Source organism: Opisthocomus hoazin, chromosome 7 (genome assembly GCF_030867145.1).
Source record: "Opisthocomus hoazin isolate bOpiHoa1 chromosome 7, bOpiHoa1.hap1, whole genome shotgun sequence".
In the NCBI taxonomy this organism is placed as follows: domain Eukaryota; kingdom Metazoa; phylum Chordata; class Aves; order Opisthocomiformes; family Opisthocomidae; genus Opisthocomus; species Opisthocomus hoazin.
In genome coordinates, this window is record NC_134420.1 from 53,725,016 (window position 1) to 53,752,010 (window position 26,995).

A 26,995-nucleotide genomic window follows, 5' to 3' on the forward strand; every position below is an offset into this window, starting at 1 on the left:
TGGAGAATTATCTAAGGAGCAAATAAGGTACATCAGGTTTTTGTGACAGATGCAATGTAATAGCAGCAGATTAACTGTGATGAAAAGAGAAGAAATAAACTACAGTGCCGGTGTACTCCCAGTTGAACTGATGTAATTTACTGTCTTCTCAGAATAAGTGTGTGCATTTCCTGAAGAAGTGTAAGGGAGGATAGATTCACTGTTGGCAGAAATCAACATATCTTGGCAGATCAAGGGACAGACCAACTTTTCTGTCAAGTTGACACCTTGCTAAGGAAGAGCTCAGAAGACCTCAGTTTGTATCCAGGCTCAGCCTCAACCTCAACTTTTGTGTTTAAACTTGAGAAGGCACAATATCATGTAGTTTCCTGCTTTGAAAAGGAGATAGCTCTGCTCTTCAGAACAAATGCATTTTAAAGGCAGGCTCTGTTTCTATTTGAGCTGCTCAGATGCCACACAAAATGAACATCTACAGTTAAGAACAAAAAATAAGAAAAAATTTCAGTATTTGATCTCATTAATTATGTGATTTTATGGTGGTGATTTTATTTCTTCATTGTTTTTTTTCTGTTCCAAATTGTTTCATTGTAAGCTCAACTCACATCAACATAAATGAGAGTAGGATCTGGCTTTTTGCACTATTTTTGACTTGTTTTTCAAAGCCTCAGAGGCTGTCTTAATATCTTCCAAACAATGAAAATCCCTATAAGTTGAAAGGTCTCTGTAAAGTAAATCAAATGGCATAGTATCAGTTTAGAATAAAAAATCAAAATTCTTCTATAAAGATTAGAAAATTCAACATTTTAACAATATCATCAGTAATTTTATTTGTGTTTTAAACACATTACACTCAAAGTAAATGTTCAGGAAGATATAGCACATCTGTGAGAAGGAAAACTATCAATAGAGGCAACCAAACCTTAATTTTATAGCTTTATTTTAACATATAAAGGAAAGAGATAGCACTCATAATAGATTACATAAATGGAGTTGTACACAACGTATTTCTGAACTCCTAATTTTCTGCTTCAGCCTCCGTGGTTTGACAGCATCACCAGTCTCTGTATTAATTAAAATTCCATAAATGATGTCAGAAAAACCTCAGATTCCACTGTTTATATTAGCCATAATTTGCTCTAGATTTTGTTTTGTTTTGATTCTGAAGAACACACAAAATCTTTCTTAGTTTCCTTTTTTCCTGAAGATTCTGTTGCTCAGTAACTTTTGGATTTAAAAATTTTTTTTTAAGAGTTGGTATAATTTCCCAGTGAATAATCATAGAATCACAGAATCATGAATAGTTTGGGTTGGAAGGGACCTCTAAAGGTCATATAGTCCAACTCCCCTGCAGTGAGCAGGGACATCTTAAACTAGATCAGGTTGCTCAGAGCCCCCTTTAACCTGAACTCGAACGTTTCCAGGAATGGGGCACCTACCACCTCTCTGGGCAACCTGTTTCAGTGTTTCATCTCTCTTGTTGTAAAAGATTTCTTCCTTATACCTAGTCTAAATCTACTCGCTTTTAATTTAAAACCATTACTCCTTGTCCTATCACTACAGGCTCTACTACAAGTTTTATCCCTGTCTTTCTTACAAGTCCCCTGTAAGTACTGAAAGGCCGCAATAAGGTGCTTTCTCTTCTCCATGCTGAACAACCCCAACTCTCTCAGCCTTTCCTCTTAGGAGAGGTATTCCAGCCCCCTTATCATTTTTGTGGCCGCCTCTGGACCTGCTCTATCAGGTCCATGTCTTTCCTGTGCTGAGGGCTCCGGAGCTGGACTGAGGACTCAAGGTGGGTTCTCACCAGAGCAGAGTAGAGGGCCAGAATCCCCTCCTTCGACCTGTTGGACATGCTGATGGGAATGTTGCCCAGGATACAGTTGGCTTTCTGGGCTGCCAGCGCACATTGCTGGCTCACACCCAGCTTTTCACCCACTAGTACCCACAAGTCCTTCTCCTCGGGTCTGCTTTCAACCCTTTCATCCACCAGCCTGTGTTGATACCCATGTGCAGGACCTTGCACTTGGCCTTGTTGAACCTCATGAGGTTCACATGTAACCACTTCTCAAGCTTGTCCAGGTCCCTCTGGATGATTTCCCTTCCCTCAAGCGTGTCAACCACACACAACTGGTGTCATCTGCAAATTTGCTGAGGGTGCACTTGATCCTGCTGTCTAGGTTGTTGAAGAACATATTAAACACTACTGGTCCCAATATGGACCTCTGAGGGGACACCAATTGTCACCTATATCCATGTGGACATTTGTTGGGGCGAAGTCCTACCCCGAGGGTTGCTGACCTGGAGAGACGGCGGAAGAATGCAGCCAACTCAATGTGAGTGATAAGCAAGCTTCGTTTATTACAGTTTGGTTACACAATTTATAGCGGTCTTAACTAGCTCATACATATTGCAAAAGCTAAGCTCATTATTGGCTAGCTAGCTAAATGTCAACTCCGCCCATACTTCCTCATTCTTCCCCCAGCTGCATTCTGTTTTTCACATTCTTGCTAACCGCAAAGTTGATTTGTTAAATTCCTTGTTCTGTCAAGGACACCGTGTGCTAAGCTTAAAATGGATTTTCTACAACAAGCTATTCGGTCGAGCCTTGCCATCCCCCCACACTTCCCCCTTTTTCTTTTTAAATTGCGATAGGGCTCCTAATAGATGAGAATTTGTTAAAAATACACAAAGGTCAATAGGGAGGTCGGGGTCACGACGGTGAACGAAACGTGAGGCAATCTGGTCAGCAATTTGAGAGAGGATACGCTGCTGTTCCGACGTAAGTTGCATCGGTGTGGTTGGGTCTGTCCCACGTAGTAACGGTCGAAGGCTGTCCAGTTGTGCGTTGGATATTCCGACGACAGGACGGATCCATTGGATGTCTCCCATCAGCCTTTGGGCGTCATGCAGTGTTTTGATTGACGTGTTGAGTTGCAGTTTTTGTGGGTGGATCTGAGAGTCAGAAATCTTCCAGCCTAGATATAGCCATGGCGCTTTCGTTTGAATTTTTTCCACGGCTATTACTAAACCATTCTCTCTCAGCTTTGTATGTAATATCCGAACTTGTTCTGGACTGAACTCCGATTCTTGCGCAAGTAGGATGTCATCCATATAATGGTAAACTAACGTGTGTGGCCATAATTTCCTTAAGGGTTGTAGTGCATTGTCCACATACAACTGGCACAGCGTGGGACTATTTTTCATTCCTTGTGGTAATACTGTCCATTCAAAACGCTGTGCTGGCGCCTCCTTGTTAACAGAGGGCAAAGTAAACGCGAAGCGTTGCATATCTTGCTCGTGTAATGCAATAGTAAAAAAGCAATCTTTTAAGTCCACTATCAACAGTCTCCAATGCTCTGGTAACATAGCGGGGTTAGGTAGTCCTGGCTGCAGCGCTCCCATCGATTGCATTTGAGTGTTAACTGCCCTTAAGTCATGTACTAGCCTAAATTTTCCAGATTTTTTCTTGATCACAAAAATTGGGGTATTCCAAGGGCTTGTCGATAAATGCAGATGTTTTTGGTCTAGTTGTTCTTGCACTATTTGATGAGCGGCGGCGAGGCTTTCCTGCTTTAACGGCCACTGCTCGACCCACACTGGTTCGTTCGTTATCCACTGCAATGGGATCGGGAAAGCCCAGGTTGCAGTGACCGTTACTGAAAAACCTTCTCGGTGGTTAGCACCACCCCCAATTGGTCAAGAACATCTCTTCCAATTAGGCCATTCACTCCAGTCGGGAGGGGCATGACAGTGACTGGCACGGTCGCATGCCTGTTGTCTATCGTTATCAGAATACGGTCCACGCTCCGTTGTACCGGAGTGTATCCTCCCACTCCTTCAACTCCTCTCTCCATTGGTTTCGTAGGCCATGTTTTAGGCCAGACCCCTTCTTCTACAATAGTTAAGTCAGCACCTGTATCCAACAGCAGCGAGAGGTGGATCTGTTGACCCCGGGCCTCTAGCGTAGCCATCGTAGTCGGTCGACGGTTCATAGACATGGTCAGAAATACTCCTGCTCCCGTTGAGCCAAATCCTCGGTCCTCCCGGGGGGTGGTAATTTTCGGGGAAATACCCGCAGTCAGGTGCGGCAGCGGTACCAACTGGGCAATTTTGCTGCCTGTTGGAATATGTATTGGCGGAAACGATGTCTGGACAATGATGCTAATAGTCCCGGTAAAATCGGCGTCAATGAGTCTTGGGATGACCGTCAAACCCTTTAGGCTTGTTGACGAGCGGCCGAGTAATAACGTTTCACATGCTTGTTTATTAATAATCACTGGTCCCTTTACATTGCTTGGTACTCGTTGGGGTCTTTGATCCAACAGGGTGACAGTTACTGCCGTTGCCACATCCATTCCGAGGCTGCCGGCTGTAGCTGGTTGTAACTGGCTGCTGATGTCGCTGTGGGCGTTTGTAAGTTGGCAGTCACTTGCTGCACTGCTGGAGCTGCTACTTGTGTCGGGGCGCGACGGCTCGACGCGCTCATCCGTCCGTTTCCCGACTTGAGACATATCTCAGTATTGTGATTGTTCGTACGGCAGTTCTCACACCACACCCTGGTGGCTTGACAATTACGTCTCATATGTCCTTCTCGCCCACATCGGTAACACTTAAAGTTTCGTGGCGGCTTCGGTCGTGCCTCCGCAGCATTAACTCGAAGGGGTTGCAGAGCGGCGAACACTTGCTGTTGGATTTGCTGTTGGGCTGTGAAGGCCTGTTGTTGGGCTTGAAGGATATCGCTTCCTAACTGCTTCATAGCCTCTACTAGCATCGCTTGTGGTCCTACTGGTACCCTACTCATTCTATCTAACATTAGCTCTACAGTGGCATCAGCGGGTAAAGAACTTATGATGTTTCTAGTTTGAGTATTCGAATTCTGAATAACACACTGCCTCAGCAAAGCTGCCCTCATCCATTCCGGTACATCTGACTGTTCTATGGCACTAGTGAGGCGATCAATAAAGCGAGCAAAAGTTTCCTCCCTTCCTTGCTTAATGCCCATATAGGACGGCGAGGGCTGTGCGGTTTTAACGTGTTCAAGAGCAGCTCTAGCCGTACGCATAGCCTCCAAGCATCGCTGCGGCCCCATCTGCAATTGTGCCCTGATAGTGACAAAAGGACCCGCCCCCATCAGTTGTTCCACTGTTACACCTCGCAACGGATCACCCTGTTCCCGCGGCGTTTGAGCGGACGATTCACAATATCGCTGCCAATGTGCCTGCCACAACAATAACTGCGACTGAGTCATAATCATCCGCATAATAACCTTGATATCTTCAGGGCAAAGCACAGCACCTCCCCATATATAATTCAACATCTGCTTAGATGGCTCACCGTGTAGTCCTGACTCAGTCACCGTGCTCCGCAGCTGAGACAGCAACTTCCAATTTATGGGGGTATGTCTGCCTTGCAGGTCCCCATGCTCATCCTCTTCAAATGCTACCGGAAAGGCTAGCGGGAGAAAATCTCCTGCCTCAGCAGCTTCACTCATTATCTTTTTCCAATTAACTCCTATCGGACGTCTACAGCTTTGGGCACTCTTCTCCGTTCCACTATCCTCTTCGACTGATTTTTGCTCAGTTACTGAAACACCCCCTCCTTCAGGCTTTTGACCACCCTCTGAGCTTGTATCACTGAGATTTCCCTTCATCGTCACCGTCACGGGCTCCCAACACGGAGGTTCAGGGACTTTGCTCGTGCTAAATAACAAAGCATTGTCGCCAGGAGGTGGCGCGGTTCCACTGGAAAATGAGGAACATCCCGCCCCCGACGGGGGAGCTGACGGTTCCACCCCTCCCAACTTCTGCGTAGCAACGGCCGCGAGGTCTTTCTCTACCTTATACCTCTTAATACAATTGATAACTTCCCGCCACGGCTTCATTAATTTCTTACCTACCTTATCGTCATCAATAACCATATCCCATAACACGTCTCCAAATTCCCTCCACTCCTTGTCTTCAAATAACGAATCTGGAGTCTTAAAAAATCCCTTGAGCTTACCGGTTGCCACTAGACCCGCTAGCTGTTTGATACAACCAAGCTCTACTCCCCGCTTTTCTAAAAAGCGCTGTAACAACTCTAGGGCTACTTCCTTATCCATACCTTTATCAATAATCCTCTATCCTTTAATAAAAATTAAAAACATATACCTGCCGAAGCGATATCCTTGCAGCCCTTAACCTGTAGCCCTTGCGGTGGCGAGCGTACGCAAGATCGCGTAGTCAGGCTCCTAAGTCGACACACCACAGCGCAGTGTTCGGTCGCTTCTGCCCCCTGGTCGCTGCTCCCAGTGCCCCGCTCCTTGCCGCTGCTCCAGGCCCCACGTTGGGCGCCAAATGTCGGGGCGAAGTCCTACCCCGAGGGTTGCTGACCTGGAGAGACGGCGGAAGAATGCAGCCAACTCAATGTGAGTGATAAGCAAGCTTCGTTTATTACAGTTTGGTTACACAATTTATAGCGGTCTTAACTAGCTCATACATATTGCAAAAGCTAAGCTCATTATTGGCTAGCTAGCTAAATGTCAACTCCGCCCATACTTCCTCATTCTTCCCCCAGCTGCATTCTGTTTTTCACATTCTTGCTAACCGCAAAGTTGATTTGTTAAATTCCTTGTTCTGTCAAGGACACCATGTGCTAAGCTTAAAATGGATTTTCTACAACAAGCAATTCGGTCGAGCCTTGCCATCCCCCCACAGACATTGAGCTGTTGATCACTGCCCTCTGGATGTGACCACCTAACCGATTCCTCATACACTGAATACACCACCCATCAACTCCGTATCTCTCCAATTTAGAGAAAAGTTTAGAGTTAATGACTTATCTTACCGTGATAATAGTTGTTTTCTTCCTCTTGTGGATAAGCAAAGTATCACACTTCAGATGTTATGTGCACCGTCTCTTTTTTCAGTCTTTGTTCCAACTTCTATTTAATAGGGACTTATCTCAGTATTTCTCCACCATTTCTCATTTGTATAATCACAATAACCACAGATCATCAAATATGACTTCTCACTGCTATTTGATATTCTTTATGTTATGGTAAATATGTAGAGGGAATGATGTCAAATTGCAACTGAAATAGTGCTAATATCTATCCTGTTTAATGAAAATTAAACCTTCCCCCATGAGGGACAGGTGAGGAGGGATGTGGAAAGCAGCAGAAGTGATCTTTACAGTCATATTTTTAGAGGCTGAGGAATGACATAAAACAATCAGAAATTTACAGGCAAAAGATGAGATTCCCAAAGTTTAGAAGTTTATGAAACTAATGAAGAACAATTATTAGATATAATCATGAGACACATATTCAGGTTTTGACTGGAATAAGTTCTAAAATATTTCTGTGCGTTTTAAAATCATGGCATCAAGGCTTAGAGGAAAAAAAAATTCTTTAGGTAAAAGAGAATGGAATACACATCTAGACTGCAGTCTATATAAGTAGATTGTAAGTAGATTATAAGAAGAGGAATCTAAGTAGAGTCTACTTCTGAGTTGTGTACTTGTAAGTTCTTATATTTGAGACTAAAAAAATGAGTAGACCTTAATATTAAGAAAGATGTGAGACAATCCGATGGAGTGTAGAAGAATCATTTTCTTATTCAGACAACAGCTATTTTCCCATTATAGTTAATTGGAGAAGTCTTTGCTTAAATACAATCAGAAATCTCATAAAGCAGAGGACGGTTGTTTCTATTGCAAGATGAAAACCTAAGTTCGAAACAAAGGCAGATTTAAAAACAGTTGAAATCAAGCAGATTATAATAATTGAAATTACTAGAATATGGATACACAGGGATTTTTTTTCTCCATTGAGAAGTGAAGTTAGAAGAGTTTGCTTCAAATTTGGTATTTTGACTTCCCCCAGTCATAGCTACAAAACAAAAAAGCTGAGTCAAGGCAGTTATTCTCTGAGAATCGCAACCTGTTTGAACAACAAACACGCTTTGAAGAAAATGTTTCTCTGAAAAATTTCTTGAATATTTGACTACACCTAGCTGGTAATATTGTATGGGAGTGATATTTTTCAGAGGCTATAAATAATGTTCATACTACAACGAGGAAAGGACCTATTATAACACAGAGAAAAGAGACTAAAAAGGTGAAGTAAATCAGATCTTATCCGAGCTAGTTCAACCAAACTCGTATCTGAATACTGCCTGAGGCTCATGATTTAGAATAATCTAAAAATCAAATTTTGATCTAAACCAGAATGATGCTATACATATTTTTACATCTTTCAGTACCTTTCTGCTAGCCAAATTCATTACCAGGCTTTATCAGTCACTTCCAGACAAATATTTTTTGAGGTAAGAGGGAAGGTCAGCCTCAGAAAGTTTTGAGTTTTACATAATGTGTAGCAGAAATTGAATTTCACTATTGTTCTGGCATATTGAAGGCAAATTTCCATGGAAACCATAATTCCATCCAAGGGACCAATTTTTTTCATAGCAGATGTAACCCTTAAATTGTAGCTAAATTATCCACTACAAATAATAATAAAATGCATCAACACAAATGAGTGCTGAAGCCAGAGACTCCTACGTAACTTGGTCATCAATCCCTTAAATAGTGGAGGAATTCTATCCCTGGAACTGGATCCTGTACTTAGGAGCATTTGTCATGGGCAGAGGAAATTTACTGCGAAGTCTTTAGAGGGCAGAGAAGCAAATCAGTCTCCCAAATACCATCATCTATCTCTGGAAAATGCATCTAAATGTCCTGTGTCCAAACTAAGTGGAGACTTTCAATCCATTAGGAGATTCCCTTTTCCAGCTTCCTGTTCTAAAAATACTATGCCAGTTTGTCTGAGGTTTTTCACTGTTCAGTGGGCTAAAAGATGAAAGACCCTTTTGTCACATCAAATGATCCCCTTCAAATCACTAACATTGTAAGATATAAAAACAAATATAAGTTCGTTTTCCTCCCTTCCCCCATGCTACTTCTTCCCCTTTTCTTGTGACCGCTTTTCATTCTGAGAGGCATATAGTACTCGGAATATTATAATCCCTTCTGGCAACAGAACAGAAACATGGTTTCCATTACAGTTTATTACTTTTTTCCTTTTTAATTTTTTTCATCAATCTATATGAATCCCAAAGGACTCAAGCCTTTGTTAGAAACTGTAGACAAGATATATCATGGGCCTAGTTCTCCCATATTTCTTTATGACTTAAACTGTATATTTAGTTCCCTTGTGCACAGTTAAAATTAAAATGTAAGTACAATATATATCCATTTAGTATTCTGAAAACAAATTCTTTTTGTTCTGTTGATGTCTATTAAAAAAGTACTCTCTTTAGGTTTGTGTACACAGGATATTTGGAAGTGCTCTAAGATGAATAAAGAGAAAATTCTCTCCTTTTCATTGAGAAATCAATTTTTATGCAAATAATGTAATGTTTTGAAGTAAGTCTTTTCAGCTACTCTATACAATCTTCTTTAGAGTGGTTTTTACTCCCCTGTAGCCCAGGCTAGTTAGTGAGGTCTCCATCTGTAATCAATAGAGGCAGGCAACATATTGCATCTTATGCTGTAATTTAGCAATCAATTCACAGCAGCAGCATCTGGCACTGATGCCAAGAGGAGTGTTTCTATCACTCCCCTTTCACCTCCCTGCCATCTTCCCTCTCCTGAGGAAGCTTTGTACAGCTGCACAGTGAACCAGGTCAGAGAACTGATCTTGCTTAAAACTAACATGGCAAAAAAACAACTGTTTAGTTTTAGCTAGAAGGTAAATGCTTGTGCTGACACAAGGGAAAAAAAGAGCTGCAGAAGAACGATGAGGCTACTTCTTTCTGCAGCCCTGCCAGCTTAATCTGGTTTAAACTGATTGCAAAACTACAGCATAGCGTACTTAGCTTTGAACATGGGTAATTGCCTTTGAACAAGCTAATTTTTTTTCCTATCAAAGGTACCTGAATGACTACTTCAGCCTTTTAAGAGTTAGACAGCTTGTCTGAAGTTCAAGGAAAGTAGTTCCCTCAAAATCATTTACACAAAGAAAGCAAGGGTTGGTGCTCCTAAATTCTCTTCATGGTGCCTTAGTTCTCCTCAGTATCACAACACTTTGACCATGTTGTGAGACTGAAGAAGTGTCCTGGGTTCAGCCAGAACAGGGTTAATCTTCACTGGAATCCAAGAAGGGACACAGCTGAGCGGGCTGACCCAATCTGGCCAAACAGAGCAGGATATTCCATACCATGTGTCGTCATGCTGGGTTCCGGTTGGGGGGAGCTGGGCGGCAGGAACTCTCTGGCAGCTCGGGAGCACGTGGCAGCGGCGGTCAGTGAGAGTTGCTCTGCGTGTTCTGCTATTTTGTGTTGTGTATTCCCCTTATCTGTATCGTTGTTGTTACTGTTCCCTTTGTTTGCTGTTCTGTTAAACTGCCCTTATCCTGACCCACCAGTTTTTTGCCTGTTTTCTTTCCATTCTCCTCCGCACCCCAGTGGGGGGAGGGGCAGCCGCGTGGCGCTTTTGTTGCCATCCGCAGCTAAACTATAACAAGAAGATACTCACTTTAATCAACTCACCTGCATAATCTATATTACCATATTTACCTTTATTTCTGCGTTTGTTTTAAGAGAAAAACAGAGAACATAGTTCAGTTGTACATACTGAGCTTGATTTTTAACCTGTTGTTGACTGCCTTCAAATGTAGATTTCACTACAGTATTACCTAATTCTAATCTTTGAAAGATGAAAAAACTTCCTAAAATATCATCTACATAGCTCCCTTGTGGCAGTGGTTTGACCAGTTAATGTCTGGTACTTCTAGCAAGATGTTGAACAGTACAGGTCTCAGATATCTTTCACTTTCCTAGGAAAGAAAGAGTCAATCAACAGTTCAGAGATTTATAGAATCAAAAGTAGTTGGTTTGGTTAAAGGTCATAAAAAAGTTTAACCAGACCTAAACTAGAAAAACAGTCTTTATGAAGGTCCTCAGCTTAGCATGCTCATATCAGTTCTGACCTTAATGAGGGTAAGAAAGGATCAATAGCTAAATAACTACATAAGTCAACAGAATGGCATTTGCAAAGTTTTTTCTGAACCCAATATGAAAGACAGTCTGTTTGGGTGAAGTATGCTATATTGTTACTTGAAGTCAAGAAAGGAAATGAGAAGAGTCTTAAATCATTTGACACAAAGCATAGATCACAATGCAGCAAATCTTGGTTTTGAACACTCTATTGAACAGATATATTAGGAAAGACCATACAAAAACAAGTGCTTAAAAGGAGTTTTTAGGTCCAGATTAATGAAGCAAGTCTGGGAGGCTAAGCAAAGTAGCCTACTAGTCTACCAGGAAAGACTATGAGTAAGGGCTAATAATGCAATGTACGTCATATCTATTTAGGCATTTAACACATCCTGAGCTGCCAGTAGTGCGGGTACCATGGATTCACACTGTCTTATTCAAAGTGATTCCAAACGTTGTTTCAAATTCTAAAGACACCTTTTTTTCTGATTGCTTGTAGGTATCTAATAATTTGACTCTTAAGGTAAACAGTATAGTTAAACACTGAATATTTGTCAGGATTCTTCTAGGTCTTGGGGCCATGAAACTGTACATTCAAAGCAAAACTTCTACTGTTTTAAAAACAATTTTGTTCAGTGAGAAGTCTTAAAAATTTGACTTCTCATCCCAATATTGGAATTTAACATTTTATTTATTCACAGAATATATTGCACAGTGTTAGAGCATGTACCCACTTTCTACCTCATATTCTTTATCTTTCACTGTGTTTAACTATCATCTGTCTGATGAACAATATAAAATAAGGTCAGAATTTTGTAAAGGTTTGTCCTGGTTTTGGTTAAAATAGAACTGATTCTCTTTTACTGATTTTTCCCTACAGCTAAGTTGTTCTAAATTACTGCATTTTTCTGGTTTGCTGCATCTTTTACAGACACTGTCCACTCCAAAGCTGATAGATAACAACTGAAGTTTATAATCTTACTGAGCTAATGGTAGGAATGGAATGCAGAAAAAGGCCACTGTTTATAATTGTTACTATAGCAGCCAACGTCACTGATGGACCTTTTAGGTTCTGCAAGCGAAGAGTCATAAAGGGTCGTACTTTCAGGGAGAGGCAGACAGAACAGGTGACCCGATACTCACCAGCTAGGTATTCCATGCTGTACACATCACACTCCGTTTAAAGCTGGGGATCACGAGGGTCTTGCTGTCTTTGTCCATGGCCGGTTTCAGAAGAGGACCCTGCTGCTTGTCCTGCCTGAGATCCTGATCTAGATTTCTATACATGCATTCCTGAGTCCAGTTCCTGTCTGTCGCTGAGGCCAGTCCAGGACTTCCTGGTGCTGCCTGGCAGCTGCTGGTGGGACGCCAGTACCCCAGCACCGACTCCAAGAAATTGAGTATCTGTTTTGTATGTTTTGTTTTATTTCTTATATTATTAATATTATTAGTACTATTAGTGTTATTAGTAAAGCTGCTTTAATATTCAATCTGTAAGCCTCTCTCCCCTTTCCTCCTTTTTCACCTCCCCTGGTGGGAGGGCGGGGGTTAACAGAGAGCATCTGTTTGTTGCCGCCCTGCTGTAAACAGTGACAAGGTTTGATCTACATTGAGGAAAAGGGAGAGCAGGCACTGATTTTATGGTAAGTATATCTGAAAAGCATATGAAAATGTAATTTACATTAATTCCTATCTCTTGTTTACATAGCTGAAGAGTTGAACTGATAAAAAAATCTGTCACACAGACGTTCTCCTTCATCTCCTCTTTCCTCCAAATATAGCAGTCACATCTTGAAACCAGTGGCTAAATCTCTCCAAAGATATCAGGCAAGAAAACATTATCATGCCACTTGGATTGCTGTAGGTTTAGAACTGTAGCAAATGTTACCCACTTTGGGATTAATTCTCAATAAATGCACAATTACAGTACATTAAATCACGTTAACAAGTATTATTAGTACAGTAAGATTCATGCCAGCCTTTGCCTCTCTGCAGTACTGCATTGTCAGATACGAACTGTTTCATACCACAGTCATTAGACAGAGCATGGTTTTGGTAGGAAAATGGTTACAAGCAGTTAAGTGTCTAATAGAGAAGCTCCTACAAAGCTGCAGTTTGCTTTAAAATGTGCACACTGAGTTGGTTTCTGAAGTGTTTCCCAGGGAGCATCACAGCTGAAGTTCATTGCTGTTGTTCAAACTTTAGAAGTGCGTTTGATCTAAGTAGCTGTGGTATAACAGAAATACGCTTTTGGTCTCTTTCCCACGGCGAGCCTATGGCTCTTCATGTGTGTTTCAGGTGGACAAATTCCATGACGAAGCAGAGGGGTGTGGTGTTCTTTGATTCCTGCCTTCAGTACAGCCTAGCACTGAAACCTGGAGTCTACATGAGGGACTATAGAATAGAAAATTGAATTCTGTGCCAAAAATGAAGTCAGGAAAACTATACATGCTGATGAATCCAAAATAGCAAGAAGTGTTTTTTTTCTTCTATTAAGCTAATGCTCTGGACCGGAAAATAGGGCTCGGACTTGACGTTTGTGAGGTTTTTCACTGTTGTCTTGAAAGTCGTCTAGCCATAATCACAATCATCTGACTTGCACATTCTCAGCTTTACTTACTCTGCACACAGTATTATTTAATCTGCACGGTGCCCGAAAGTAGTAGTTCAAGAGAAATAGTCTCTGGGATGGTTCAGGCTAATATTACACTAATAAATAAGACATGCCAGAGCCCATTCTCTGCATCTGAGGGCAGAGGATACAGTTCATGCTTAGGCAGGTAATGCTGTTCCTCTGCCTTGTTTTTTCCCCCGTTAGTGTAGTCTCACCCAAACTGGGCGCCAGAAGCAAGCTGTGGCCCTGCTCTCCCTTGAGCCTTTCCCAGATACTGTCAGATGAAGCTGAAATGGTGCCTTGGGGCTGGGGCAGAGGTTGCATGGGGTCCTGGGGTACTCACCAGTGCAGTCAGGCTCTATGGGTGCCTCCAGGCCCTGACAGCTCTGAGGAAGAGGAGGGTCTGTTGTCAGTTCTCCAGTCTGCATTGCCTATGAATATCTGTTGTAAAGTTTTGATCAGTCTTTGCTTAAAAATGCTTGAGGTGGTGAGGTTTTCCATGACGATTTGTTGTGTAATAAAAAGACAAAAATCATGTCCTGAAATTCCTGCTGCGTTACAAAGGAGGGCACTTCCAATGAGTCAATACTGGGGTTTGATCGTTGGACTGGAGGCTGGGTCAAATGAGTTCTAATATAAACAGCAATGTAAAAAATCTCGCTTCCCTGACTTTTCTTGCTTTCAGGAGCTTGTCTATTTCATTAAGGTTCTCTACTTTCTACTGAAGATAGCCTGTTTGAAAAGAAGGTCTGTTACTTTTCAGCCACAAATTCAGAGGTTTTTGTAAGGTTTTTCTTTGCTTTTTTTTTTTTCAGAAGGATAAACTTCTAATTAATGTGTTTCATTATCAAGTGACAACATCATTATCAAGTGACATCAGAGTGAAAATTGATAGTATAGTGTCAATTAATAAGCCTTTTTTGCTTTAGAAGATACTATTTTTCGTTTCTTTGGTTGTGTAAGTTGAAGTCAAACTTTTGTTATTTAAAAACTTCTGAAAATTTAATAACAGTGTACTCACTCCAGAGCCTTTTAAAGAGAAATTGATCTTGGAGAAATAATTATTAACTATTGTCCTGGTTTCGACTGGGTTAGAGTTCATTTTCTTCCCAGTAGTGACTGTGTTTTTGATTTAGTACAAGAAGAATGTTGATAACACTGGTGTTTTTAGTTGTTGCTATGAAAGCAGGGACTTTCTCCAGTCTCCTATATTCAGCTAATGAGTAGGTGTGTAGGAGCTGGGAGAGAGCACAGCCAGATTGCAAAGCTGGCCAATGGAAATATTCCATACCATAGCTGTCATGCTCAGTTTATAAATGGGGGTTGGCCGGGGGCCAGGAACATCTCCTGTTTTTTATCCTCTTTTCAGTGAGTTCAAATCTTCTCTTTTCCAGAAGTTCAAACTTTTCTGGGAGCTCGGTCTTTTTTGTGAGTTTTGCAAAATTCCCCAAATCTGCAAGTTCCTGGTTCTATGATCGCTGCTTGAGGACTGACTGCCAATCACTCACCTGGTGGTAAGAAATTTGTATCATACATATTTTTTTAAATCTTAAAATTAAAATTAAAATCTTTTTTTAATCTATACAGTTTATTTTAAAATTACCATTAGTATGTTCAGAATTTCAAATTGGAGCTTCTTTGAACTGTAGATTAAAATCCCTAATTTCTCTACTCCAATTGCCTCTTTTTAGCATCTTCATTCAAAGATTTTTCAAAATCTAAGTAGTCTATTAAGTGAAAAAGCAGACTTTTTCTCCGTAGGAGAAGAATGAGTAGAAATAACATTCCCAAATAGTTCAACTTTGTATTAATATGCACAGAAGATATATCAGAAATTCATTGAGCTGATATGTATTCTTTCTATACATTTGTCAATACTAATAATTTTATGTTTCCATTTTATGGAATTTTTTTCTTTATGTTTTTCTTTATGTATTTCTTTATGTTTTTTCTCTTATGGATTTTTTTTTTGAGAAAACTTAGACTTTGTTGAAAAATCACCTTCTAATGTTCATTACTAACAATAAATAGTGCTATTTGTGGTTTGAAACTATTTGATGTTTTCATAATGCTTCTTAGCTTTCAGAGAGTGTATAGCACATGATTTTATTTAAAAAAAATCATGGAATCATAGGTTGGAAAAGACTTCTAAGATCATCAAGTCCAGCCAATATGGAAATTCTAACCACACATATAATAAGAAAAGCTGAGAACCTGAAAATAATCTTGTTCCAAAATCACTATATATATATATGAAATTAAAATATAAATACAAAATAAACAATGGCATAAAAAGTTAAAATAATAAAGCAATGTTTCTAATAGAATGTATCTTTTCTGAAGGTAGTAAAATAATTTTGCATTTCTAAAAAAGCACAAACTTGCTGATCCTTTCTGTAAAGGGACTGCAGATATATACTGGCACATCAGAGCACTGCAATGTCATGTTTGAGAAGAAAAAAATCACTTAAGAAAAAAAAGAATTAAAGAAAGATGAGAAAATCTAGAGGCATTATCTGAGATGATGAAATACAAAGCAAAATGTTTTTGAATACTAAAGCAGTATTGCATATAAGCAATAGATTTTCCTCAAGTTTCATACACAAATTTTATTTTTCTGGTATTACTTTAAAAAAGGAGATAATAAACACTAACTTCTTTCTATTTTCTATATCCTTTCATAGGACACAGGTCATTTGCCAGGAGAAGAACATTAGTTTAATGAATCACAAGTAGCCTCAGCAATATATAACTTTTAAAATTACTTTTGAACTAGAATAAATAAAGAACAGAATGTCACACACCCTGATTCTGTATTTTCAAAATGTATCTTAAATCAAACCTGGAAATGAGGGGATAAGACCATTGAATGATACACTGATCAGGATGATACCACGCAAACTGGACACGGAAAAAGCTCATGTAACTGTGCTGACTTCATTTTCTCTTGGCACACAGTAATAACTGTCAACCTGCAGCACATCTGATAACAATGCGATAGGGGGAAATAATAGCTGAGCATGCTGGAACTGAATGCAAAATCGAAACCTTGGAAGTGAAAAAAGTAGATTCAGGCAATGAGAAAAGAAATTTGTGGCTCAAATGACAGAAATATATTTCTAAAAGTGGCTTTAAAAGGTTTTCCATTTTAAACTTATAAATATATTTGTTTAGTTTAGCAAAGATAGGCTGAAAATTTTGCAGTGTGTACTAATAGTTGAATTTTTGTGATTTAGGGAAGAAATCTTCTTGTTAATAATGGAATACTATAAGGAAAGAAGCGTGAGTTATCTAATGGGAAAATGTGTGGTGCTTTCTGCTTTTTTAGAAAATGAATGAAGTTATTGCAGACCTATGCATCTTCTGTGTTTGGATAACTTTATGGTTATTCGCATGACACAGACCTTTGAAAACAGAAAATGCTGAAAACACTGAGCCTTACCTGACTCAAAAAAAGAGCCTTATCAATCAGAAATCCTCCTATTTTGGTCTCTTTGAGACTTTGAAAGGACCAGAAGAGAGAGTAATTGAACTCTTTTTCACAAGCTCTGTGTGCTACTTAAGCAAACTCTGCAGAGGATCTCTGCATTAAAATGCAGCAACTGGTGAAGACAAGGGCAGTGGCAGACGGCTGCCAATGTGTTTGCATGGATCTGAGCATTCAAAGCAAACACGCATCCCTAAGACTGTGCAGAGGATTCTTCTTACTGCAGCACTGCACGTGTCCCCCCCAGCCGACACTTTTTTGTCAGATTTCTGCAGAGCACCAGAACAGAGGTCTACTTCTCTTCAGCAGTGAAAGAATAGACAAGTTGGGACTCAAACCCAGTCTGTGCTTTTTCAGTTACAGCTTTCAGTGCTGCTTATGGTAGAAGCACTGTGGAATCTGTGATCCCACTATTCATCCTCAAAATATTTAAACTAAAATTTAAGCCTCCCATGTTGCAGATACAGCTGTCTGTATGGGTATTAAAACCTGTCTTCCTCCACACATCACAGTGTGCTAACAAACTGACTTACGGCTCATCAGTCTGGAAAATAAAACATATTATTATTGATGATCCTGTTTATCTATTCGCGCCTCATTCCTTTGACCTTTATGTGGAAGTCTAAAATAGACAGCATCAATCTGATGTCATGCCACCTTGCTGACCACACCATTGCTGAATCACCAAAGTTATGAAACTTTTATTTAAATACCAAATAAATGTGAAAGATCATTATTAATTAAGGAGGATCTCTGCTCTCTCCAGCCATTTGCAGTTTACAATATAGAGAGAACAGCCTCGCTCACCCACAGTGGGAAGTGCTGTCACTTTGCCTGCTGGAGGAAAGATTTAATGATCTGCTCACTAGACCCAGGAATATCTGTTGTGTTTAAGTTAGGTGGCTATTGCAGATATGCAGAGTGAACTGACTTAACTGGCTTTAGGGGAGCTGCAGATGTTCAGGTCTCAGCCTCTCCCAGCACAACAATCACTCAGAGGATGCAGAGCATAAAAGGCCCTCAACATACACACAAAATGCCAGAGGTAACTGTGACTATTGGTAATGAATGGTAGAAATATAATTTCCTCTGCTTCATGTATGTGTGAGTGTGAATAAGGGCATGTGTGTGTTTTCCTTCCTCCTACAAACAAATCACAGCAATAACTTTCAACCCAATAACCTTCATAAAAACTCCATGGTGACTAATTATAAGAGAAGTAGGAGCATCTACTATTAGCAGAAATAGGATTGTTATTCAATAACCTTGGGAGGTTGCACATCCAACAATGCTCTGAATCTGTAGTTATTAGATGGGGGGTCTGGTGAAGGTTGTTTCAGATTGCTGCTGGCGTCTTGCTGCTGAGCTCTGTATATTCAATGCCACAATGTGAGCAGCTTGAAATTCCCTGTCTGGATTTTATGCAGCTAATAATCTTCGATTTAGTAGTGTTTGTGAAGGAAGAGACTGAGAATGAGGTGTTTTCAAAGTAGGGGCGTTCTCTGCAACTCTCTGTCTAGGGGCAGTTCTGACAGTATATTCTCACTCGCAGCTCACCTGCAGCAACGGGTCATGTACCGAAAAAAGCAATTTGCTTGAGCTGCTGTGATGTGTACTGATGTTGATTAGCAAAATGGAGACATTTGAAATTGCCTTTGTATTGTATACATGGCTTTGTTTGAACAAAAGGTAGTAACAAGTAAAGAGGAACTGGTATGCTTGCCAGAGATTTCAACACACAGAGATCTTCACCTCCTCCCATTCTGTGAAAGCAGGAACACCAGTGGATTTCAGTGTTGCTGAAGCAGGGAGGATATATTTCATTTTCACGTCGCGTGGATGTTGGTGGGGGAAGAAAGAACGGTCAAGAAAGAAAGCAGACGAGACTTTACAGAGATCAGTCTTCAGGTCACTGGTTTAATTCCATTCCAGAAGGTGACAAACAAAGCCACAAAATTAATTTCCAGTCCCAACATTTGTGGTTTTGTTACACTTACAACTCCTAGATGATTCTTGGACAAATTACTCAGAAAGGCTGTTTTCACTGGAAAGTGAAGCCATCCCTGTCCTTCTCTCCACAGAAGTTTTGCTCCACGAGCCATGAGTTGTTTCACCAGTACTTTCTTTAAGAATTTGTTGCTGGAAGAAGACCAGATAGATTTAGAGAGTTTTTAGTAACAAGTGCACCGACTACAACATATGTCAACCTCATTTGGAATCTGTAAGTTAGAAAAGCAAAACAAAGGCCAAACACAAGTAAGAGATGCATTTTCTCAGGGAGTAGATACATTTTTTCACATAATACCAAAGCATTTACCATGGTTTGGGCATAGCCCTGTTCTGAGCAGACTGACAGGTGTGAAAACATATAATCTGCCTTGTCCCATTCATCGAGAAAGGCTTCAGTATGATTTCTGGCAGATTTCTACAATCCAGTGTGTGTTCTCCGGAGACTTTTCAAAATCTGCCCCTAAGTTGCTCTGTAGGAAGGCAGCCTTGTTTCAAAGACTGATGTTCTCAGCTTGCAAGCAGAGGTTAGGACCTGCTTAAGGATTTGCTTCTTTCACAAACCATTTTCCCTCTCTTATCTGTCTTTTGATAGAATCAGCAATTCTGATCAATTCTTCAGAGACCTTCATACCCAGACTTGCTCCCTTTCTTTTTTTTTGTTTTTAAATTGAACAGGTTTACCGTCAAGGTACAGATAGAAACAAAAGCTGGGTTTTTAGAGCATTTCAAGTCTGTTTTATAAGTGTCAAGCTTTTTCATTTTCCTGCTGTAAAATATCTTTCATTAATCCTTCCTAAGTAGACAGAAAACTCTTATCTGTAACTGCAGTTGAAAAACAGCTGAATTTTCACATCAGTCCACCTTCACTCAAATCTGTTAGCACAGAAAATCAGCATCATATGTTGGAAGTACAGATAGTGTAATGTCTCCCACTATGGCTCATTGCAGAAAATTGTTTATAACCTGACAGAAAAAATAAAAATATATAATACTAATTCACTTACCTGAGGAACCAAAGCAACCTACTTCTGACTATGTCTACACGGCTTTCAAGCATTGCTCAGCCCATTCTCAAGACTGGACTTACTGAGTGTCTACACTACTTGGAGGCAAACCCACGTTTTGGCCTCAGGAACATTTGAGATTCAGAGAATGCTGCTACTTGATCCTCTACTTCTAATACAGACAAAACCAGCCAATCCTGTACCGTGAGCAGGTGGAAAACTGGGGGTACACAACTCTTACTCACAAAATGATGCTTTTACTTCCTGTATTCTCTATAGTTATTGGCATGGGTTCAATCTAATTCACAGTATATTGCAGAATGGAAAGTTAATTCCTTTTGCAAAACTGAAATAACGCCCAGCTCTCAAATATTTGGATTTTATATGTAATTTACAAGCTGATTCTGAATTAATGAATGTTTCTGTTTGCAAACAAGTACAATACAAGCTTGAATTAAGTGAGATTAACTGGACTTTGCAAACTACACTTGCTGCAGAAATTCAAAGCCATTAGTTTAGTTCTGATGAAATTAGCCTGTTTTGAAACCAGACTGTTACTAACCTGTTTCTTTCCAGCTGTGCCATGATATTCGGTAATTTTCTGTTTCTATGTGTGTGTTATTCTATAAAATGTTCCTGTCAAGAATTAATCAGTATATTTTAACTTCAATGTGACAGATATGAAGAACATATTTAAAATAGATTGCTTTTACTTTATTTCTTATTTCCTTTGGGTCGGCAGCAGACTTTTGCAGCTGACTGAAATAAGAACACAATTACAACATACTTTTGCAATTCTAATTAAACTGTTAATTGGTACTGGTGATTTTTTATACCTGACATTTAGCTTCAGTGAATAACAACATAGTAAACAGCAGCAATAAAACCAGCATTATTTTTCCATTACAAAACTCTGGAACCAATTCTTCTTCAAATTTTGAAAGCTTATTTGATGTCAGTGTTAAAGCATAATTTGTTCAAAAGTCTCTAGCAGTCTGTGGGAAGAGAACTGTGTTAGTAATTAGATATTGCTGCAGGTAGCAAGTGCATATCATATATTGCCACACAAACAAACTCTAAATAGGGTATGCTGAGTAAAGAACAGTACTGAATTTGATAGTTTAGCCGTGAAGTTAAATGCCACCCCTGCAACTGAACTCAGAAAGCGTGAAAATAACAATATGAAGCAATAATGTGAAAATGCAGATAAAAAGTAGCAGAGCTAAAATTCAAGAAAACTGGTCTTTACCAAACAAGAATAAATACTGTTTACTAACATCTCTCTCCTTCTGCTAAAGTGAAGATTGCTGTAAAAAAATATGGATGTGCTGAATATGCAAAAAATGCCAGCAACTAATCCATCCTTGAGCCAACTGTAGGGCATATGAGAGATAGTCCTAGAGAATAATCTCATTGCGTAGTTTGCTTACAATTGCTGATATCAGTGAAGAGAATTTGTTCTTCCTGGATGTGAAAGGAGATCATGTCTCGCAGAAACTTTTTCTATCTGTAATTATCATTTTGGGTTTAAACTAAAAATGCAAATGGACATCTGTTAATATGGTTTATTATAAAATGGAGAATACAAAAATATACTTTTTTCTTCATTTTACTTTGAGGCAAATGTTATGGCTTGTTTCAAGATAATAAATATAGATATATAATAAGAAAACAGAAGAATAGCCCAAAGAGGAAAATAACATGTTTATACCTGTCCTAATCCAAAACTGCAAATTATTACGTAATCATTTATGATCTGATGAACCAACCTCAGCATGAAAAAAATTAGACCTAGCTAGTTCCTTCACTTTGAAAATTATCACGTGTATGTTATTAGATGTGTTGTACACTATAGACTCCTATAATGCTAAAAATTATGAACTGAGATTCTACCAAGCCTGTATTCTTCAAATGTATGGCTGCTGGAATCCCATCTTGTTGTCCCCTTTCGTTTAAGTAGTCCTGCTCAAGACCTTGAGGTTGCTCAAGTAGCCAAAGGTTTTGCAGAGTTCTATGATTATTTATTAATAACATGCATGTTTACCTCATTCAATACAGATGCAAGTTTTACTTTTCTTGACTGATTGCAATGCATTTCCATAACTGAAAAAAACAATTTAGTTATATTATCTAGTCAGATAGTTCTCTGCATAAAGCTCACTGAAAGCTTATACTGCATTTTAAGTTCATTTACACTCTGAATTTGGCAAGTAGTTTTTAATAGAGGAAAATCATATTTAAATTATCCATGCTAAATGACAGATTTTAATTGCACTTTATACTTCTCTTTCCTCTTTCATGCTATAGGTGTTTTGGAATATTGAGCAAGCATGTTAAATCCCTGACATGTAGCAAATCTTCATGTAAAAGTTAAATGGTACTGGACTGGGGTATGCCTACAGTTTCCGTCAAAGTCTGCTGTCCTATTCTGACAGGGCTGAATTCTGCACGGTACTTCACAGTTGTAAATGTGACTGCCTGAGTTTGCAGCACTTTCAAACTATGCTTTTCAAGGACAGAGCTATAATGCTTATTTACATATTGATTTTAACTTACTCACTTGAGTGACTAAGGACTGATTAAACAGGTGTGATATTACCAGGCTGAATTTGTCTGATCTAATCTATCAAAAATCAAAACCGCATGAAATATTAAACTGAACTGTTTCTCAGCTTCTGTGTAAATCTTACTAATTCTATTATGAAATTAATTGATATTTTAAATCTTGCTTTCCCCTTGCTTTGTTTTAGGACAAAGAAAGAACTTTTCAGCTGTTTTATCCTCAAACAGTAAAAAGGCATGAAGGCAAATGAAGAAATTAGAATCTTATAGGACAAATGAGATATACAACAGTCTCAAATACTATAATTTCTTGGCAAGAGAAAAAGAAAGATAAGGAAATGAGAAGGGATAGCTACCGTTTTACTGACATCGCAGAAATCTGCTGTATTAAGAATCAAGTGACCTTAAATGCCACAGGGCCATTAAAAGTAATGGGATGTGATCTCAAGCCAGTGAGTGATGTGAAGCTAATTCCTTTTCAGGGGCTCAAGCTGTAACATCTACATTAATGTATTAGTATCGGTAGATGAAACATAACGAATACTACATCTCATTTACATAATGGATGAGACTAGGGAAGCAGTTCCAGATGGCTGATGAGCACCTTGAGCCAAAAGAGAAAAAATTTTTTTGACATACTAGCATCCACAAGTCTGAAGTGCTTAGATTAGATCAGGCTGATGAGAATATGGACTTTGAGTGATTTGTTGCCTTTAGATTTGAAGAAAGTTTAAATACCCCTCAAGAACAACAGGATTCCATGCAGCTGTGGGACTGTCTCCGCTTATTGTTGTCATTTGCTCTTAGCAGTCTTAGGTATTTCAATGCAAATTAGAGGTGCAAACTTTATGAAAAATCTTCTTCTCTGACTAGTTCTGCTGAACATGTCTTCAAGGAGTCAACTCACGTGTTCAAAGTCATATTTGTGCATTGTACTGTATTGGTACATCAATGCACATAATAGACATTGTGTGAAAATGTTGGACTATTCATGAACTCAGTAGAACACTCACAGGTTCAAACAGTTTAAAGACAGATGAAATTGCAAAGTCCTTTTTTACAGTCATTGGCTTGCTTTATAAATGATCTGTCCAAGTCTGGCACAGGTATAAAATCAAATGCATTGGATCGGCTTTATCAGTGCATTGAATTATGTGTTACTGGAAGAGGGAGTCTGTTTTGCCTCTGAGAGAAGGAACTGATGTCCTTGATGACTTCTCATTCTTGGAGAAGGCTGTTTTTTGTGAATGAGCTGAAGAAGGGCATGAAATATTTCCCCTGAGTCATGAAAACTGTAGGTGTTTCAAGAATGCCAGTCAGTCCACAGGTATGATATTTCTGTGTACCCACTAGTACTGAGAAATCTCAACTGGAATGATTGGGCTGCTTTGCTCACTGTGTTAGAATTAGTATATGGATAAAGCCACTTTTATTAAACCAATATTATGTCAGTTAGACCAATTTCCAGATCTGCAGTCAGGATGAAGTCCTGTTTTATCTTTTTGCCTCTCCTTTGTTAGATTGGCAATGACATTATAGAGTTTTTTTGCCTTTATCTATAGCAGGCACTGCAGTCTACTGCCTAGGAAAATTGTGGCAACTTCAGTCAGTGTCTTTGCTGTTTCAGATGGCTGTATCATTGGCAGTGTTTTTTTCTGGGCACATTATTCTAATTTGTTGCTTTCCTGTATTAAAGATGTTGAATATAAAAGAGTATTTGAAGTAGTGATTTGGTCTTTGTGAAGAGGTAGAGTTGAGAGAGAGAAGATGCGTTTAGGGGCCTTACAGCTTTCACTTGGTGGCCCTCAATTCCTGATATTAAGTCAGTGTCTGGAAGCACCTAGCTAGGCTTCTGTTTTATAGCTTTTTCTATCTTAAGTAAGTGTAGGAACACAAAATATAGAAAAGACTTGAAGAATGTTAATAGAAACATTATATACTTCAGTGCTTGTGAGTGCGTGCACGCATGTGTGTGTGAACACTTCAAATACATATATTTTTAGGAGTAAGGGACGGGAAACAGCTGTGTAGACCATTTGATAGAACCTCATTTGATATTTGAAGAACAAGTTCAGAAAGTTTGTTGAACGTTTTTGTATCTAAAAAGCTTATAAACATATTTTCTTTCAAAAAAGTTGGTTTGATTTTTGGTTTTCCAGAAAAATTTATTAGGAAATTCCCACCAAGAAATGGCAGGAGGAAATATTTTCAAGTGCAGGGAAGCTTCACATGAAATTTCCAGTCCTCAGAGACTTGCTTAGGTGAAATGCTGCTGTGTGAAACGCAGGGCATTTGCTGCCTTGCAGGATTATGTTCTCCAGTGAACAAGTAGTAGAGAAGTAGAGAGGGTTATTGGGTCTGGGAGGCTTGGAAAAATAGATTGCCTGTTTTCAAGGTTCTGTTACACTTGTTGGCTTTGTTTCTCCTGTGGTTCAAAGATTTTCAGAAAAATATTTTTTTAAAAAAACATCAACGCTAATGACTGTTGGCTTACAGCTTGATAAGAAATCAAAAGGATACATAGATTTATTAATCTGGTTCTCAGTCAGCCCTACTATGCTAACAATGAGTATTGGAGGAAAGTTACCAGCAAGGGGGGAAATCAAATACAAATCTAAAACCACCGCAATTAAATTATATCTCAATGTAACTCTGTAAAGAGATATTTTACTACATCACGCAATATTTTTTTTTGACAAAACAATGATTCTATAGTCTTAAAATAAAAAAATGTTCATGAAATTATTTAAAGAGGGTTTTGTTTTTACTTTCCCCCACCACTCTTTTCCCTTCTTAAAAATTAGTAATGAAATTGCTGTTAACTTGATATATTTTCCCTTGCCTCTGGTTCATGAGCAAAATTATGGCCTCTGTATCACTGGAAACAGGATAAAAAGACATCAAAATGGTAACAATTTTGGGAGGTGAGTTGAAATGAGGAAGGCAGGATGCAAATACATCCTTTTGTGCTACGTGAAGCATAAAATGAAAGCATCCTTCATTGCAGTGAAGTGGCTATGAAACACATTAGAGAATAGCAGCTAGATTTATGTTGACTTAAGATTTAGTTAATATTGATTGAAGTGAAACAGCCAAAACATGAATAGATACTATAATTCATATTATTATGTACTTTTGGCAGCTCTATTTTTTTTGTAATCTTAATAAAAGATATAGTCAAACTAATTTGTCTCTAGAGGTTTGCCATATTTAGAGATCTCATACTATCTGCTTTGTCTGTCCTCTCTTAATTTATTCAAACAAACACTTTTTCGCTCCTTAAATTAAGTTGGCTTTTTGTTTCTCCCTCAAGACAATTGCGCATCATTACAGAGGTGGTGGAACAAGTACAATGGCAAACATCTGCTACTATGCTACAGTGATGCTGTAATCTGATCTGCAGTCATTGTGACTGTCAGAACTTCAAGTTTATGTAAAGGTCACATCGTTTGATTGTGGATAAATGACCTCGGGATTTCATGCCATCATTAAGGGCCTATAAGCCCATTATGATTATTCAGTAAATTTATTATGTGAAGGGAGAAACTACATGAAGAGTCCAGAAATGTTTTCTTTGTGTGTGTTTTTATTACTTATGAAATAGTCTTATCATTTATATCACATGGTGTTTCCAGTGCTGATACCTAGATCTCTGCAGGTGTCAGAAAATAGTACTGTAATAGTATGATATAATGAATTATTAAATTGTACTGCTGCTAGGCATAACTATTTAAGTTTGTACAGAATATGAATACTGCACAAGAGACACTCTTCCTGACTTTAAAACTCAAGACTGTTTTTTTCTTTTTATTGTCAATATAAGAAAGTTACTGATTTATAATTACTAGCATCCTATCTTTTATAGCGTGGCAACTTGTGTATGATCGTACAAGAACAGCTTTCCCTAACATAAGGAAATAAGATTTCACCACTAATTGCAGAAGTTAGTTGTACAAATAAGTCACCTCTGCCTAAATCTTAAAATGTTTTCACACTCCCAGCTATTGCTGTAGTCAGAGAAGCTATATAGCTACTTCCCTTTAGGGATCAGGTTCTTCATTTTATTTGGACAGATCTTCAGTTAGTGTAAATTGGAATTACTTATTTGCATTCAGAAGGGTGATAACAATTTATGCCAGCTCAAAATGTGGTGCTAAATCTCGAGACTGAAACAGAAAGGTGAAAAAAAGGAACACTCCATATCAACTTTAAAAAAATAGCCTCCGGTCTTAAAACAAGATGATGGAAAATTTAATTCAAGTTATAAATAGGGCCATTAATTTGATATACAATGTTCTACCAGCATACTCCATTAAGCATCCATATTTACTTAGCTGCTACT

General features: G+C 39.0%; 1 protein-coding gene and 1 long non-coding RNA gene across 8 annotated transcripts; one reads left to right on the top strand and one right to left on the bottom strand.

Moving 5' to 3' along the window:
* Nucleotides 1–2,334: 2,334 nt before the first annotated feature.
* LOC142361906 (uncharacterized) lies at nucleotides 2,335–14,191 on the bottom strand. Of its 7 annotated transcripts, none has more exons than XM_075425978.1 (2): nucleotides 13,934–14,191; nucleotides 2,335–6,922 (listed from the first exon to the last, which is right to left on the bottom strand). In XM_075425978.1, exon 2 carries the CDS (start codon nucleotides 6,098–6,100, stop codon nucleotides 4,334–4,336), a length of 1,767 nt encoding a protein of 588 aa, XP_075282093.1. In that variant the 5' UTR covers nucleotides 6,101–6,922; nucleotides 13,934–14,191; the 3' UTR covers nucleotides 2,335–4,333. The 7 variants fall into 7 exon arrangements, with proteins under 7 accessions (XP_075282093.1, XP_075282088.1, XP_075282091.1 ...); XM_075425973.1 differs by having other exon boundaries at nucleotides 2,335–13,370; XM_075425976.1 differs by having other exon boundaries at nucleotides 2,335–6,371; nucleotides 12,120–14,191.
* A 503-nt stretch (nucleotides 14,192–14,694) lies between these two features.
* Nucleotides 14,695–25,839, top strand: LOC142361907 (uncharacterized). Its single transcript, XR_012764505.1, has 3 exons — nucleotides 14,695–14,817; nucleotides 14,985–15,104; nucleotides 16,275–25,839. It is a non-coding gene; the product is annotated as an uncharacterized LOC142361907 (long non-coding RNA).
* Nucleotides 25,840–26,995: the final 1,156 nt, after the last annotated feature.